We start from the raw sequence: 14,306 nt of genomic DNA, 5'->3' as shown, positions 1-14,306 counted from the left end.
GTTCCTACCCTAACTTGCAATTTGATCTCAGTGAGTAAATTCACACTTGACAATAATTGTATTGCTAAATTTGTTCCTTTTTCATGTCAATTTCAGGACCTACTATCGGGGAAGACGATTGGCAGTGCTAGGATTCACAATGGCCTTTACTACCTAGAGATTCCTCAAGACTGTCTTCCAACTCGAGTGTCTCACGTTGTTTCTCTCTCTGATTCTAGTATTAGGACAATATGACATCATAGACTTGGCCATCCTTGTTTCTCATATCTCAAAAAATTGTTTCCATCTTTATTCAATAATAAAAGTCTTGATTTGCTTCAGTGTGATATTTGTCATTTAGCTAAGCACACTTGTAATTTTTTTCCTCCAAAAACATATACACCAACCGCTCCATTTTCTCTTATTGATAGTGATCTTTGGGGTCCTTCACCAAGTGCTACGTCAAATGGCAAAAAAATGGTTCCTCACATTCATTGATGACCATACTCGACTCACGTGGATGTATCTTATCAATAATAAATCTGACACAAGCAAAATTTTCAAAGATTTCCACAGAATGATTCAAACTCAATTTCATACCCATATTCAAACTCTTAGAACCGACAATGGTAAAGAATATTTCAATACCATTCTAGGTGATTATATGTTGGATAACGGGATTCTTCATCAAAGCTCTTGTGTTGATACTCCTCAACAAAATGGCGTATCCGAAAGAAAGAATCGTCATTTGTTGGAAGTCGCACGTGCCCTAATGTTCACCATGAATATTCCTAAGTATCTTTGGGGGGATGCCATTCTCACTGCTGCTTATCTCATCAATCGTTTACCAAGCCGCACTCTTGACTTTGAAACAGCTTCATCCCTTCTTCTTAAAAAATATCCACATGTGTCTACTTCAAATAATCTTCCCTTAAAAACCTTTGGTTGTACGGCCTTCGTTCATGTCCACAATCACAACAGAAGTAAACTTGATCCTCGATCCATGAAGACTGTGTTCATTGGTTATTCTTCCACTCAAAAAGGTTATAAATGCTACTGCCCACACACAAAGAAGACCTACGTCTCTCGTGATGTCACCTTCCTTGAAAACACTCCTTACTTTCCTCCACCTTCGCTTCAAGGGCGGAACCTAGATACAGAATCTTGGTGGGATACTCCATCTCTTCCCATAGGTAATCCACTCCATGAGATTCCTCGAGACACAAACTCTCCTCAAAATTCTCACACAGATTCTCAGGCACATATCCCAATACAGGAAACAGAGGAAGAATCAACACTGTCACAAGAGTTAAAAGTCTACTCAAGACGGAACAAACCTCGGTCAACTAAAGACATTGTGAATCCTAAAAACAGTCAAGAGGATGAACCGGTAGTGGATCCTCAGTCAAATACTACCCTTGACCTTGATCTACCTATAGCAGCCAGAAAAGGTAAAAGATCTTGTACCCAACATACTATCTCAAATTTTGTATCTTACTCAAATTTATCTTCATCATTTCGTGCCTTTACCTCAAGATTGTCTAGTACAATAATTCCCGGGTCTGTTCAAGAGGCACTTGTTATGCCTGAATGGAGAAATGCCGTCTTTGAGGAAATGAATGCCTTGAAAATGAATAATACTTGGAATCTGGTCGAATTACCACAAGAAAAAACTACGGTGGGATGCAAATGGGTATTTACTGTTAAATATAGGGCAGATGGCTCGATTGAAAGATACAAGGCCCGACTTGTGGCTAGAGGCTTCACTCAAACATATGGCATTGATTATACTGAAACGTTTGCTCTTGTTGCCAAAATAAATACTATTCGAATTCTGTTATCCTTGGCAGCAAATCTTGATTGGCCATTGCACCAATTGGATATAAAAAATGCATTTCTGAACGGGGATCTTGAAGAGGAAGTTTACATGAGTCAACCTCCGGGATTTGAAGAAAGGTTGGGGAGTCAGACTGTTTGCAAACTTAACAAATCTCTTTATGGGTTGAAGCAGTCACCTCGTGCCTGGTTTGAAAAATTCTCTCAAGTAATCAAAAAATTAGGATATGTTCAGGGACAAGCAGATCATACACTCTTCTTTAAACATTCTGAAAAAGGAAAAATCACCATTCTCATAGTGTATGTTGATGACATCATTGTCACTAGAGATAACAATGATGAAATGGAGATGATTAAGTTGATGATGGCAAAACAATTTGAAGTCAAAGATCTTGGAACAATGAAGTATTTTCTAGGTATGGAAATCGCTAGGAGCAAGAAAGGAATCTCTGTCTCTCAAAGAAAATACACTATAGATCTCCTGAAGGAAACAGATATGTTGGGGTGTAAACCAAGTCATACACCTATCGATCCAGGGAACAAAGGAAAAATGTTTGAGGGTGGACCAGTGGATAAAGAGAGTTATCAGCGTCTTGTTGGAAAACTCATTTATCTCTCACATACTCGCCCTGATATTGCCTTTGCAGTGAGCTTAGTAAGCCAATACATGCATTCACCTTGCCAAGGTCATCTTAATGCAGTATACAGAATTTTGAGATATCTTAAACAAACTCCAGGAAGAGGATTATTTCTTGAGAAAACTAATGATAGAAGGGTTACTGCATTCACTTATTCTGATTGGGCTGGATCCATCACTGATAGAAAGTCAACTTCGGGTTATTGTACACTTGTCTGGGGAAATCTAGTGACATGGCGCAGGAAGAAACAGTCAGTTGTTGCAAGAAGTAGTGCTGAAGCTGAGTATAGAGCTATGGCCCATGGAGTATGTGAACTCATTTGGATTAAAAGAATAATGAAAGAACTAAAGATAGAGTTTGAAGGTCCTATGAGATTATTATGTGACAATAAATCAACTATTAGCATCGTTCACAATCCTGTTCACCATGATAGAACTAAACATGTTGAAGTTGATCGGCATTTCATTAAAGAAAAACTCGAGGAAGGAATTCTAAGTGTTGAATATGTTCTCACTTCTCATCGGCTAGCTGATCTACTTACAAAAGGACTTTCAGAACAGACTCATGAACTTCTCGTTGGCAAGCTTGGTCTCATCAACATCTATAACCAAGCTTGAGGGGGAGTGTAGATTACGATAAATCTGATGGGAATTTAAATTGATATCAATAAGTTGTATTGATGTGATAGAATATGATAATCTTGTAAATTTGGTAGCGTAATATTTTTTATTTGGTAGGATAATATTTTCTAATATTTGTTTCTCCTTAATTGTTGGGATTTGATATATTCATTGTAACTATAAATATATGTATTATTTTCAATGAAAGATACAAGTTTTTTCTCTCAATATTTTTCTCAGTTGGTTTCGAGGAAACCAGGGTCTATCACAAGCTTATTTCTTCTTTGTTCACAACATGGGCAAGTGGCCTTGGAAACCAATAGTCATGAAGTCGTGCTTACTGCATAAGCATAGGTTCATATTGTGGCTTCTAGCTCATGAGAAACTTCTCACTCGTAATAGACTACAATTTGTTAACGATAAAACTTGTGTGATTTGTAGCATGGCGGAAGAATCTATTGCACATCTGTACTTTGATTGCATGATATCAAAAGATATTTGGAACAGTGTGCGGGAATGGTTACACATGAAGTTAATTACAAAAATACAAGTTAATCATTCAATTTCATATTTCACATATTTTTCATCATTAATTATCTATCTCCTACCATTTTAGTTTTTTTAAGCATATTATTTTAGTTTAAAAATTGATAACTTTTATGTTAAAATAAATTTTTAAAAAAACACATATTTCATCATATTTTAACTAACATTTTTATGTATAATGTGTGTTGCCACATATTGGTATACGGCAAAAATATATGTGAGACGGTTTCACGGGTCGTATTTTGTGATATGGATAACTTATTTGGGTCATCCATGAAAAATATTACTTTTTATGCTAAGAATATTATTTTTTATTGTGAATATCGGTAGGGTTGACGCGTCTCACAGATAAAGATTCGTGAGACCGTCTCACAAGAGACCTATTCTTGGTATACGATATGTTTTTAATAAGTTTTCATAAATAAAAAATTAAATACAAATTTCAACATCCAGCATATTTTTGGAAAAATAACTTTCGAAAAAAAACTAAAAATTTCGAATAAAAATCAATATCCCAATTCGTAAAGGAATGGATTTGAGCGCAAGAGCAATTGCATGGAATTGTACGAAAAGCAAGAGAGAGAACCCGGATCCGAATCAACGATGATAAAAACATACCCACCGCGTTATTCGGACGCTAGAGCGGGCCCGTGTTCTTGCCATTTATAAATATTTCCCAATATTCTTCTCTCTGACGATTTTCTCCTTACAAGTAGTGGATTTCTAATCTGCCGAAACAAATGGTAAGCATTTCGGAAATTTCTTTTAATTTATGTCTTGAATTCGTTAAGAAATTTTCTGTTAGGGTTTGAAACCACAGCTTTGTGTCATTTGTAATTTCTATTGAATTGAATTATGATCTTTGTCCTCCTCTTTGATACCAAGTACTTTATGTTCTCGAGGAATTTTTGCTTACAAAAGTTAATTTACAATTCGTAATTTCGGAATTTGGGGCTTTTTCTGATCGTGTGGGTCTAGCTCATATTGTTTGCTGAATTTGACGCTCTTTTGTATGAATTTCGTGTTTCGGGAAAAAAAGATGATTAGAATGATATACGCCTGGGATGTTATATTAAGGCTCAAGTTAAAGATTCCAATATCCAGGAAACTATAGTGGACTTGTGTTGTGGACTTCAAAAAGATCTATAGCTTAGTCTTTTTTTAATTTATTATTATATTGGGGGTGGGGTGTTTTTTGTTTTAAGCTTGGTTCGAACCTAGGTCTGTCTCCTGTTGAGAGAGGTTTATGGCGCTGTACCACTAGGGGTGGTGCCGTGGTGGCTATAGCTGAGACTTTTGGTTCCAAACATAGATCCTTTTCAAAGTGCTAGTTAGTTGTTCTGAAATCGGAGACAGTAAATATGTGGAAGGAAATTTAGACACGCGGACGAATTTTGTGTTCAAATCATTCGAAGAAATCCACTCGACTTATATGAATGCTTTTTGAAACCTTAGCTGTTATATATTATTTTTATATTCTGAATATGGATTTCAAGTTCTTAATTTTTAAAGCGATTTGAGATCACTTCTCCAGATCCATCTTTTAAATGAAATCCTTTAATTCGAACACATTATCAGAGCCTCGGACAGAATGCCTTCATTATAGCACTGGCCTGGTCCAGTTTGATTCTTTTGATCTGCCCCTGTTTCTCAGGAAGTTATGCTAGGCAGTTTGTCAGGGCTTGCAATTGAAAGGCAAAAGGATCTAGATTTTGATAAGTTTGTTTCGGTTGCAAATTCTCAAAAATATGCTTAAAACAATACATGTAAAAACTCAAAATATATTTAATAATTCTGTAAAAAACTTGTCCATTACGTATGCATTTATAGGTTTAACTTATATTAAGCAGCATGGACCTAGAATAATGCCTATAATAGCCCATAAATGTTACCAAATAGATAATCCATGACTCATAAATAAAAACTGACATATGAGACTAAATCGATCTTAATTGAATATAATGTGAAATCAAGCCCACAATCAAGTTTTTTACTCTCGGATTTGAGCTAAGTTGATCCACTTCAGCTCTTGCTCGTTATATTGGCTTAATTTGCTAACTTGACCCACCATGAGACTTCTACTCGTTTTAAAAAAAGCGGAATTTTTTTTTTTAAAAAAACTAGTATTTACATATTAACATTTAAAATAATCATATTTATTTGACTATAGCGCTTTAAAATAACCAAACTCGTCCAAAATCATACGTAAACATAAACGTATAAAAATCTTAAAATCATCAACGTAGGAAAATGTTCATCTCTACTCAATATCATAAAATCATAAATGCACGGAAAACATGTGGTCCTCGGGTCGTGTCACCGCACCAGGTCTGGCTACTCAGAGTTCGGCACCTCCAGTCCCCTCATCATTAAGCTCACCTGCATTACACACGTTTAGTGAGTCTAAAGACTCAACACACATGTATCGTTAATAGCAAATACATATACATAGCACACAGCAGTGAAAAATATCATACTCAACATACCTTTCATGAACTTTAAAAACGTAACATAAACGTGTCGTGTAAAATCATGACGTGTCATAACAGCTCATCGTTAATCATCATTCATCGGTTATGATTTATCGTTCATCATTCATCATTTATCATTGGTGAATTCAGTTCATTAGAGGTGACTATCGTACATCATCATCATTTACGATGGATCCATCATACATAGAACCGCGGTACCCGGCGGCTGTCGGACATCAGTGACAGAATTATCCATCCATTGTGCCTAGGCCTCATCATCAGCATTTACATATACGTCTTAAACATTTACATATACTTCGATAGCCACAACTTATTCTCGTCATTCAAAACATTATCATTTTCATCACTTATAAAAATCATGCACCAATGCAATTTTTCTTAAATCCAAGCATGCGACGTATATCTTTATAAAATCTTAAAATCGTGATCATGATGCATAAACATTGAAAATGTCATAAATTTGTACTCAGGGCGCTGTCAGGACAAAAAACTCACCTCGGGTGCAAAATGACCATTTTGTCCCTGGAAACCCAAAAATTACCTTTTTTGTTCTAGACGTAAAATTTCACGTTTTTGACATTTTCTTAATTCCATTGACTCTAACATGTCCCAAATAATTATTTAAGCCTACATGAATTTTCCCATATTTTTATTTGACTTAAATCGATGACTTTTAAATTAATCTTTAAATATAACATATTAATGCGTTTTAATCCCGAATAAAACCAAATCTTAGCATAAAATTCCCAAATTAAAAACTTAGACTTCTAATAAATTATTTGAGCTTAAATATAATTTTCCATAATTGCGTTTCAATAAATTCTTTAATTAAAGTTTCGTGCGACGATAAAATCCCGGATAAATTCAAAACTCATTATTTTGATCCGAAACTTATCAAACTTTTAAAAATGTCCCAAAACATATTTAAAAGCATCTCTAGATGTAAACTCGAGCCAATTTCATAACTTAACCCAAAATCCCACGCCTGAAAATTTCAGAATTTACCCAAAAGTCTCGGCCCTACCTTATTTTTCCTCCTATTACCTTCCTCATCTCCAAACTCACGCCCTAGCCTACCCGACGGCACCAGCCATGGCTCGGTCTACTAGGGATCTAGACCAGACCCTAAGGAGTCTACTGAACCCTCGCAACCAACCCCATGCACGCTCATAGGCTCGCACCACCTAATCTCCGCGAGGGAGCACCCACGCTTCTCCTACTCTTCACCCGATCTGTCGCGAATGTGGTTGGTTCCAGCAAGTTTCAAACCCCTCCAGGCTTGGTCCCAGACCCACCAGGGTCTGGTCTAAGGCTCGGCGAAGTCCCTGAGTTGCTGGCCGACCCTTGCAAGCTCAAAATCCAAAGAACCGAGCCACCCTAAAGGAGACTCTCCTCTCGTCTTTCCCTTGCAGCGTCCAGTAACCCCTCTAAACCTCAAGACAGCATCTTAACATCACCAACAGCCCCTAAACAATCCAGAGTCGCAGCCCTTTGCACCAAGATCAGAAAACGTGAGTGGTAATTGTGGAAATGCATGAAACAAAACAAAAGCGATACATCATCATGTACAGCTGCTGGATAGAAATTTTCTACATGTTGCAGCACACATTAAACATAAATATGGCGTGAATAATACATAAAAGATAATACATGCGTGCCTGATGAGTTTGAAGATCATGAACGATGCGAGGGAACCCGGGAGAATTTTTTCTTTGCAAGCTTAAATGAAAACCGAGGCCACCAGCTGGAGAGGGTGATGAAAATAAAGAGAATGATTCTGAAATGAATGGGTGCCGGTTGGTGTGAGGGTGGTAGGGTTGGGGTTTGGTTAAGGGAGAAATTAGATAGGAATAATTTAGCTAATGGGCCCCAAATTATAAATGAAAAAGGAGTTAGAAGGGTTTTAAACCCAACAAGCTTAAAAGTAGGCCCATTAAATCCAAACACACTCCCGAAAAATATTTTGTGTTGGAAAGTTTTTGAAAAACATTAGCCGAATCCTCAAAAAGTCCCCCGTTTTTATAAAATTTACGCACCGTTAAAAATTAAAATCTTGCGGGTAAAAATACCCAATAAATCTCAATTCTTGAAAAATACATTTAAAACATTTTATATTAATTAATAAAAATTTATCATGTAATAAAATAATTTTTTTTTTAATTCCCCGGCCTCCGTTCCTCATTCGAGCGCGAAATGCAACTTAAAAATCTATAATGCATGAACCTTTAAAATTTCATGAAGTAAATTCTATCATGCAATAATAATGAATAAAATGCATAAAAATAATTAAACACAATTTAATAAAATAAACATACATTTTATGCTTTAAAAGAATTTAATAAAATACCAAAGAAATTTAATAATTTGCATGTATGTGGTTCACGTGGACTTTTCGATTTTTCGGGACGTTACACACCAACTCTTAAATTATCCCATTAAAGCCCACTAATGCTTAAATTATCCCATTAAAAAAAAATTTCATCTCGTGGATTTTGTTCTTGTAATTGGACCTGCTGACAATTAATGGGTCTCAGTTGGGCTTTTTAACTTCTTGAATTGGTCCAGTATACCACTGTGGATGAGCTTTCCAAATGGTTGATTTCAAACAACTGGAATTGGATGGTCCCGGTCAATAATTATATGGTGTTGTGGAGAAAATGCAGAATGACTTGAGAATCCTAGTTTCTATGTAGTAATTTAGCTCTTCCACATGAAATGACCCCTTCTTCTTCTTTAAAAAGTCAAGAGAAGGTATTAAGTGATGTGGAAGAAAGTGAATCACATGAAATGGGAGAATGAAAAAGAAGTTGGGTCAGGTGATCTTGTCTAAGTATCTTTCAATTGGTTTTGTGCCATAATTTGTTAATGATGAGTTAAAAGATAGAGAATGTTACTTCTTAAGCTCGAGGCGCGTAAAAGCGGTCAAGTGTCTTTGGGCTTAAAGCGCAAAACGCTCGCTTTACGGAATCGCAATAGACAAAATATTATCAAAAAAATTAAAATAAAATAAATAGTCTTTGAAATGTGATAGATGAAATATCAAATGTCATAATAATTGTCATGTTCCTCTTCCAAATTGTCGTGTTCCTCTTCCAAATGTACGCCATCAACCCCAACGCATGATTTGTATCAATCGGTATCTTCTTCTTCTTCAGTTTCATCATCAATGTTAATATCTTCTTTATCCACAAGACCACAAGACAAGTTTGAGCTGAAGATTGCTTTCTTTTTGCCAAAGTGGGTGATGATGCTCTTTTTGATGTAAACATCTTTATCAGATTTTGGTTGTTGAACCTGAAACTGCTTTAAAGTCAAAAAATCGGATGTTAGAAGAGTCTTTGTAGTTCTTACCGTCTCTCTGTCCTTTAAATTCTATCATCATGTTCAATAATTGTGGTCTATTGTAGATATAAAATATTCACCATCAATGCCAATTCATGCAATATTTTGAGATTAGGAATTTTTAATATTCTCTCAAGCATCAAATCTAGTCAATGAGCTGCATGAGAAGTCCAATACAAGTTTGGAAAATTGTTTTCCAAAAGACGACCTGAAAAAATAATATAAATTTACATAAAAGATAAAAAACTGATTTTTAATTTACAATTTAAATTATTACATGCTCTAACATTGTAGCTTGCATTATCTGTTACTACCTGAACCACATGATGTTCTCCAATTCGAATCACAAATTTAGAAAGTAACTCATACATATCTATCAGCATTCTGATAATAACTTGAGCATCCGGCAATTCAACAAATATGCTTTCTTTAGGACCATATACCATTAAATTTATAAGAGATCTACTTTTTTATCCGTTCATCCATCTGCCATGATTGTGCAACCATACCTAGCATGATCTTCTTCGTGGGAATTGAGAAGCAAGTTCGTGTTTGTCAATTCTTATTCTAATATTTAACTTTTACTTCACGATGTGGAGGTTTCATTCCGACTCCCGAAGTCTCAATATCATCAATACATGGCTGCAAAGAATCCAATTTAACGGCATTGAAAAGAATTCTGGCATCATACATCCATGTAGCAAAATTTTGACCCGCATCTTCTCTTAATTTCTTCTTATTTCTTCATACTGGCCTTTATTTTTCGCAAGTGTTTGTCTGACAATTTCTTCTGCATCTTTAACAAAATAAAGGTCAATAGGCCCTGTTTGTTTACATTTTTTACCCTGCACCATATAAGGGATACGTGAATCGGATATTGATTGTTTCTCTTTCAATTTTGTTTAAATATCATCTTCATCTTCTTTCAAATCAACAATATCATCTGAATGAGAAATATCATTCATTTGATTCTTCAAAGTACTTTTTTTTTTTGCATACACTCTTTGATTTCTTCTTTAACATGCTCCGGACATTTCAGACAAGCTTTCACGTTTCTACTACCTCCAGCTAAACGTAGTTTGTGCCGATATATCTCGTCATTTGTTATTTTACTGCAAAAACAACATACAATATTTGGATTTTTAGGATCCGGAAGTGTTACATAATTCCAAGCAATATCTTTTTAATTTCAAATAACCGAAAAATGAATAACAATCAACTATTATTAAAAAACATCACAATTTAAATAAATTTACAGAAATTCTTAAAATTAGGTTTTACCAAATTTGGGCAGCAAAAGAGAAGGGAACACGGCATGGACGGCGGAGCAGTGGCGACAGCAAGGCAGAGACGCGGCAGCGAGGCAGTAGCAGAGACGAGGCAGTGAGAGTGGTGAGATTTGAGTAGCAAGACAACAATGGTTTAGATGGGATGGGCTTAATTTTGTTTAAAACAATTGACTTAAATTGCACTTCAAAAGTGTGATTTCAAGTATGCAGAAACTTAAAAAAAAAAAGGTTGTGCGGCTTCTATGAAGTGCACAGGTGATCGCCTTTCGTCCCCCAAGCGAAGCGCCCAGAAGCATGCGCTTCGGAGAGAGTGTATCACTTTGGGAATTCCAACAAGTCTTGCGCCTCGAGTCGCTTTGCGCTTAAGTGACCGAGGTGACCGCTTTTGACAAACTTTGAGCCGAACATCACATTGATTTGCTATAAAAAAATCTTTGTGATCACAATTTTTTATTTTCCAGGCTGACCCAGAATTAGAGGCCATCAGACAAAGAAGAATGCAGGAGCTAATGGCTCAGCGTGGTGGTGGCGCAGTATGACATTATTATTTAAGCATATAATTGTGCTTGCTTTACGTCCTATTTTTTGAGTTTATATGTGCTGATGGACTTGTTAATTTGCAGGGTAATCATCAAAACCCTGAACAGCAGAAAGCCCAGGAAGATGCTAAAAGGTGAACTCGCCCATCTTCTTTTACTGTTTAGGTGGTTTTGCAATTACTGATGTTTATGTATGTGTTGTAATATCTGAACTGGGAAATTTGATTGAGTTAGGGACGCAGAGGAACAAAGGCAAATGATGCTTACTCAGCTGTTGACATCAGAAGCACGAGAGAGACGTACGTCGGATAATGAATTGAGCTTCATTACATTGTGTTATTTCATATTCTACAGATCCTTGTCTCATGTTTATATTGAAAGTTTACACTGAATAAGCATTTTTATCATTGAATTATTTGCTTTGGGGTATTAGTTTCTTTGTTTTGCCAACAATTTGACGTTTCACGTGCTACTAGTCAAATGGGTCCAAAATACGAGACAAGTATCTGTTACCACTTTGTTTTCTTAATTTATTAGTTTCAATGTGTTGCCAATCACTTGCTTCACGCTCAATTCGAACTTGATATATGCTTTTTTTTTCATATTTGTGTATGCAGTTGCTCGGATTGCTCTAGTAAAACCTGAGAAGGCCAGAGGAGTTGAGGATGTTATCATAAGAGCTGCTCAAATGGGTCAGATTACTGAGAAGGTACCTTGCTCTTTGCTACATGCTATATGCATATCTCACTGTGTATGCCCTATATTGCTACCCAACGAACTCTTACTTTGATGTAGGTATCGGAGGAGAGACTCATATCATTGCTTGAACAAATCAACACCCAAACTACTAAAGAAACCAAAGTAACAGTAAGTCATATTGTCTCTAATGTTATGGCACTCTTCTCTCGTTCACTACAATCCTGTGATTCATTCTCTAATCATCTAGTTTTATTCTGTAATTTTCCAGATTAAGAGGCGCCAAAGTATTCTTGACGACGATTAGGCTAGATGTAGTTTGGTGATCCACCTTTTGTTTATATTGATTGCTTGTATGATTCATACGAGGCGAAGATCATGAGCAGAAACATCCTTCTATGTATTTATCGACGTCTTATCTAGATTTTTTTGTTTGATATCATGCGTGAGATATCCATCATATCTGGATTTAACTGTGGTGGCTGAGTTTTCGAGTATTTCAATTTCTGCTGTATTTCCAGAAAGAGGAACAAGAAACGGAAAAAGATAAAAACTATGCGATGTAGAAATTGAGAACTATGCTATTGACTCGTTCAGTGTGTGTCAAGTTTCCAGTTTCCACGCACTCACGTACGTAGACAAAACTCGCAAGTACGATTTATTCAGTGTGTTTAAATTTTCCAGTCTCCATGCACACACTGACACACATACATAGACAAAACTCAAAAGCACGATTTAAGCATTGTTTGGTTCAAATGATAAAACATTAATTGAGTTTTTATTGTCATTTTAAAAAAAAAAAACTAGTTTATTTTACAAAGATGCATTTACTTGTTTTGTATTACTACATTCTATGCCATTTTTATTGTTGGACTGATGAAAACTACAATTAAATAACATTGCTCCCGTATAGTTTTTTAAGGGTTTATATGAACAATTGAGATTAGGCAAATTTTAAAAATAAGTTGCAACTTAATAGTTTTTGTTAAGAATTATTAAATAAATTAAATTGTACTTATTACATTAACAATATAGTATTTAGTGTTGTTTTTCATTTTATTTTAATGGGAAATATGCTTTCATTTAAATATGAGAGACAATGCTATTTTGTAGCAATCTGGAGAAGAAAATCCCAGCTTAAGGTTAGTCCGACCCTATCTTTGAGGTAACATCCCCAAGTATTTGTCGGGTTTAATAATTGTTTTTATTTGGTAAAACAATCAAACCGTGGTGCTTGACCTGTTATGCGGTTTAAAAGATTTGAGTTGCATAATTACCACCATCTATAGATTTTGATAAAGCGGCAAGCATTTGGTCCTACAATTGGTATCAGAATCGAGGTCACGGGTTCGATTCCCATTGATTACAAGGAGTGCAATTATTGGGAGAGAGATTTTTTGGTGCAATAATTGTCCCTACTTGTTAGAGCGATCGAACCGTGGTGCTTGAACTGTTGTGCGGTTTTAAAAATTTGAGTTGCACCATTAACACCAACTATAGATTTTGGTAAAACGATAAGTGCTCGGTCCTACAGTATTGATCCAAATTTCAATGCTAGTAAAAACTGCTCTCTATAAATCAATTATATATATTTTGTGATACGCTCTGCTCATATTTACAATGATAAGTAATATTTTGTCATAAAAAAGACTACTTTTTCATGAATGATTCAAATAGGAGATTGTATCATAAAATTAATCCGTAAGATCATCTCACGAATTTTCTATGAAAAATTAATTCGAAATATAGATTTTTGTTCCGAATTTACAATTCGAATTATTTCACAAATATAATTCCGAAACCTTTTCCAAAAATGTAAATTTTGAAAAGGAAAATGAAAAAAAGAACGTCCAATCACAAATTTTAATTATTTATTTAATGTCAATATTTTAAAATTGGTAAAAATGAAAATTACAGCTTTCACGAAAGATATTATAAGCTAGAAGAAAACACTAATATATAGAATATCATGTTCCCTGTTATAGCTCACTTAATAAACACCGATCCTTCGTTTGTACTCTAAAATTAGCAAAGAATAACTAATGTAAGGCAAAAAAAAAAGAGGATAACTTAATTACTCCAAATGGATATTACTTTATAATTATGTATTTATGTCACACTAATTATGTTTATTTATGATGCAATTTGGCATTATAATCATGTTTACCTCATGATATATATATATATATATATGTGTTTGTACGCGCGCGCTGGCGAAATGTGTTCGTCTTTAAAAAATATATTAAAATTTTAGCATTTTATAGGAAAAAAATTTGTCTTTTTAAATTTTCAAGTTTAATCCCTATGGAAATAATAATATTTTTTAAAA

General features: G+C 35.0%; 1 protein-coding gene across 3 annotated transcripts; it reads left to right on the top strand.

The window, feature by feature from the left end:
• Positions 1-4,194: 4,194 nt before the first annotated feature.
• LOC142540560 (uncharacterized) lies at positions 4,195-12,573 on the top strand. Of its 3 annotated transcripts, none has more exons than XM_075646811.1 (7): positions 4,195-4,362; positions 11,204-11,275; positions 11,366-11,415; positions 11,516-11,580; positions 11,899-11,990; positions 12,077-12,148; positions 12,249-12,573. In XM_075646811.1, the coding sequence occupies exons 1-7, from the start codon at positions 4,360-4,362 to the stop codon at positions 12,282-12,284; spliced, it is 390 nt and encodes a 129-aa protein (XP_075502926.1). In that variant the 5' UTR covers positions 4,195-4,359; the 3' UTR covers positions 12,285-12,573. The 3 variants fall into 3 exon arrangements, with proteins under 3 accessions (XP_075502926.1, XP_075502927.1, XP_075502929.1); XM_075646812.1 differs by lacking the exon at positions 4,195-4,362 and adding an exon at positions 10,712-10,845; XM_075646814.1 differs by lacking the exon at positions 4,195-4,362 and adding an exon at positions 10,901-11,117.
• Positions 12,574-14,306: the final 1,733 nt, after the last annotated feature.

Source organism: Primulina tabacum, chromosome 3 (assembly GCF_025594145.1).
Source record: "Primulina tabacum isolate GXHZ01 chromosome 3, ASM2559414v2, whole genome shotgun sequence".
Classification (NCBI taxonomy): domain Eukaryota; kingdom Viridiplantae; phylum Streptophyta; class Magnoliopsida; order Lamiales; family Gesneriaceae; genus Primulina; species Primulina tabacum.
The sequence above is the reverse complement of the archived record's forward strand: the minus strand, read 5'-3'. Positions and strand labels throughout refer to the sequence as shown.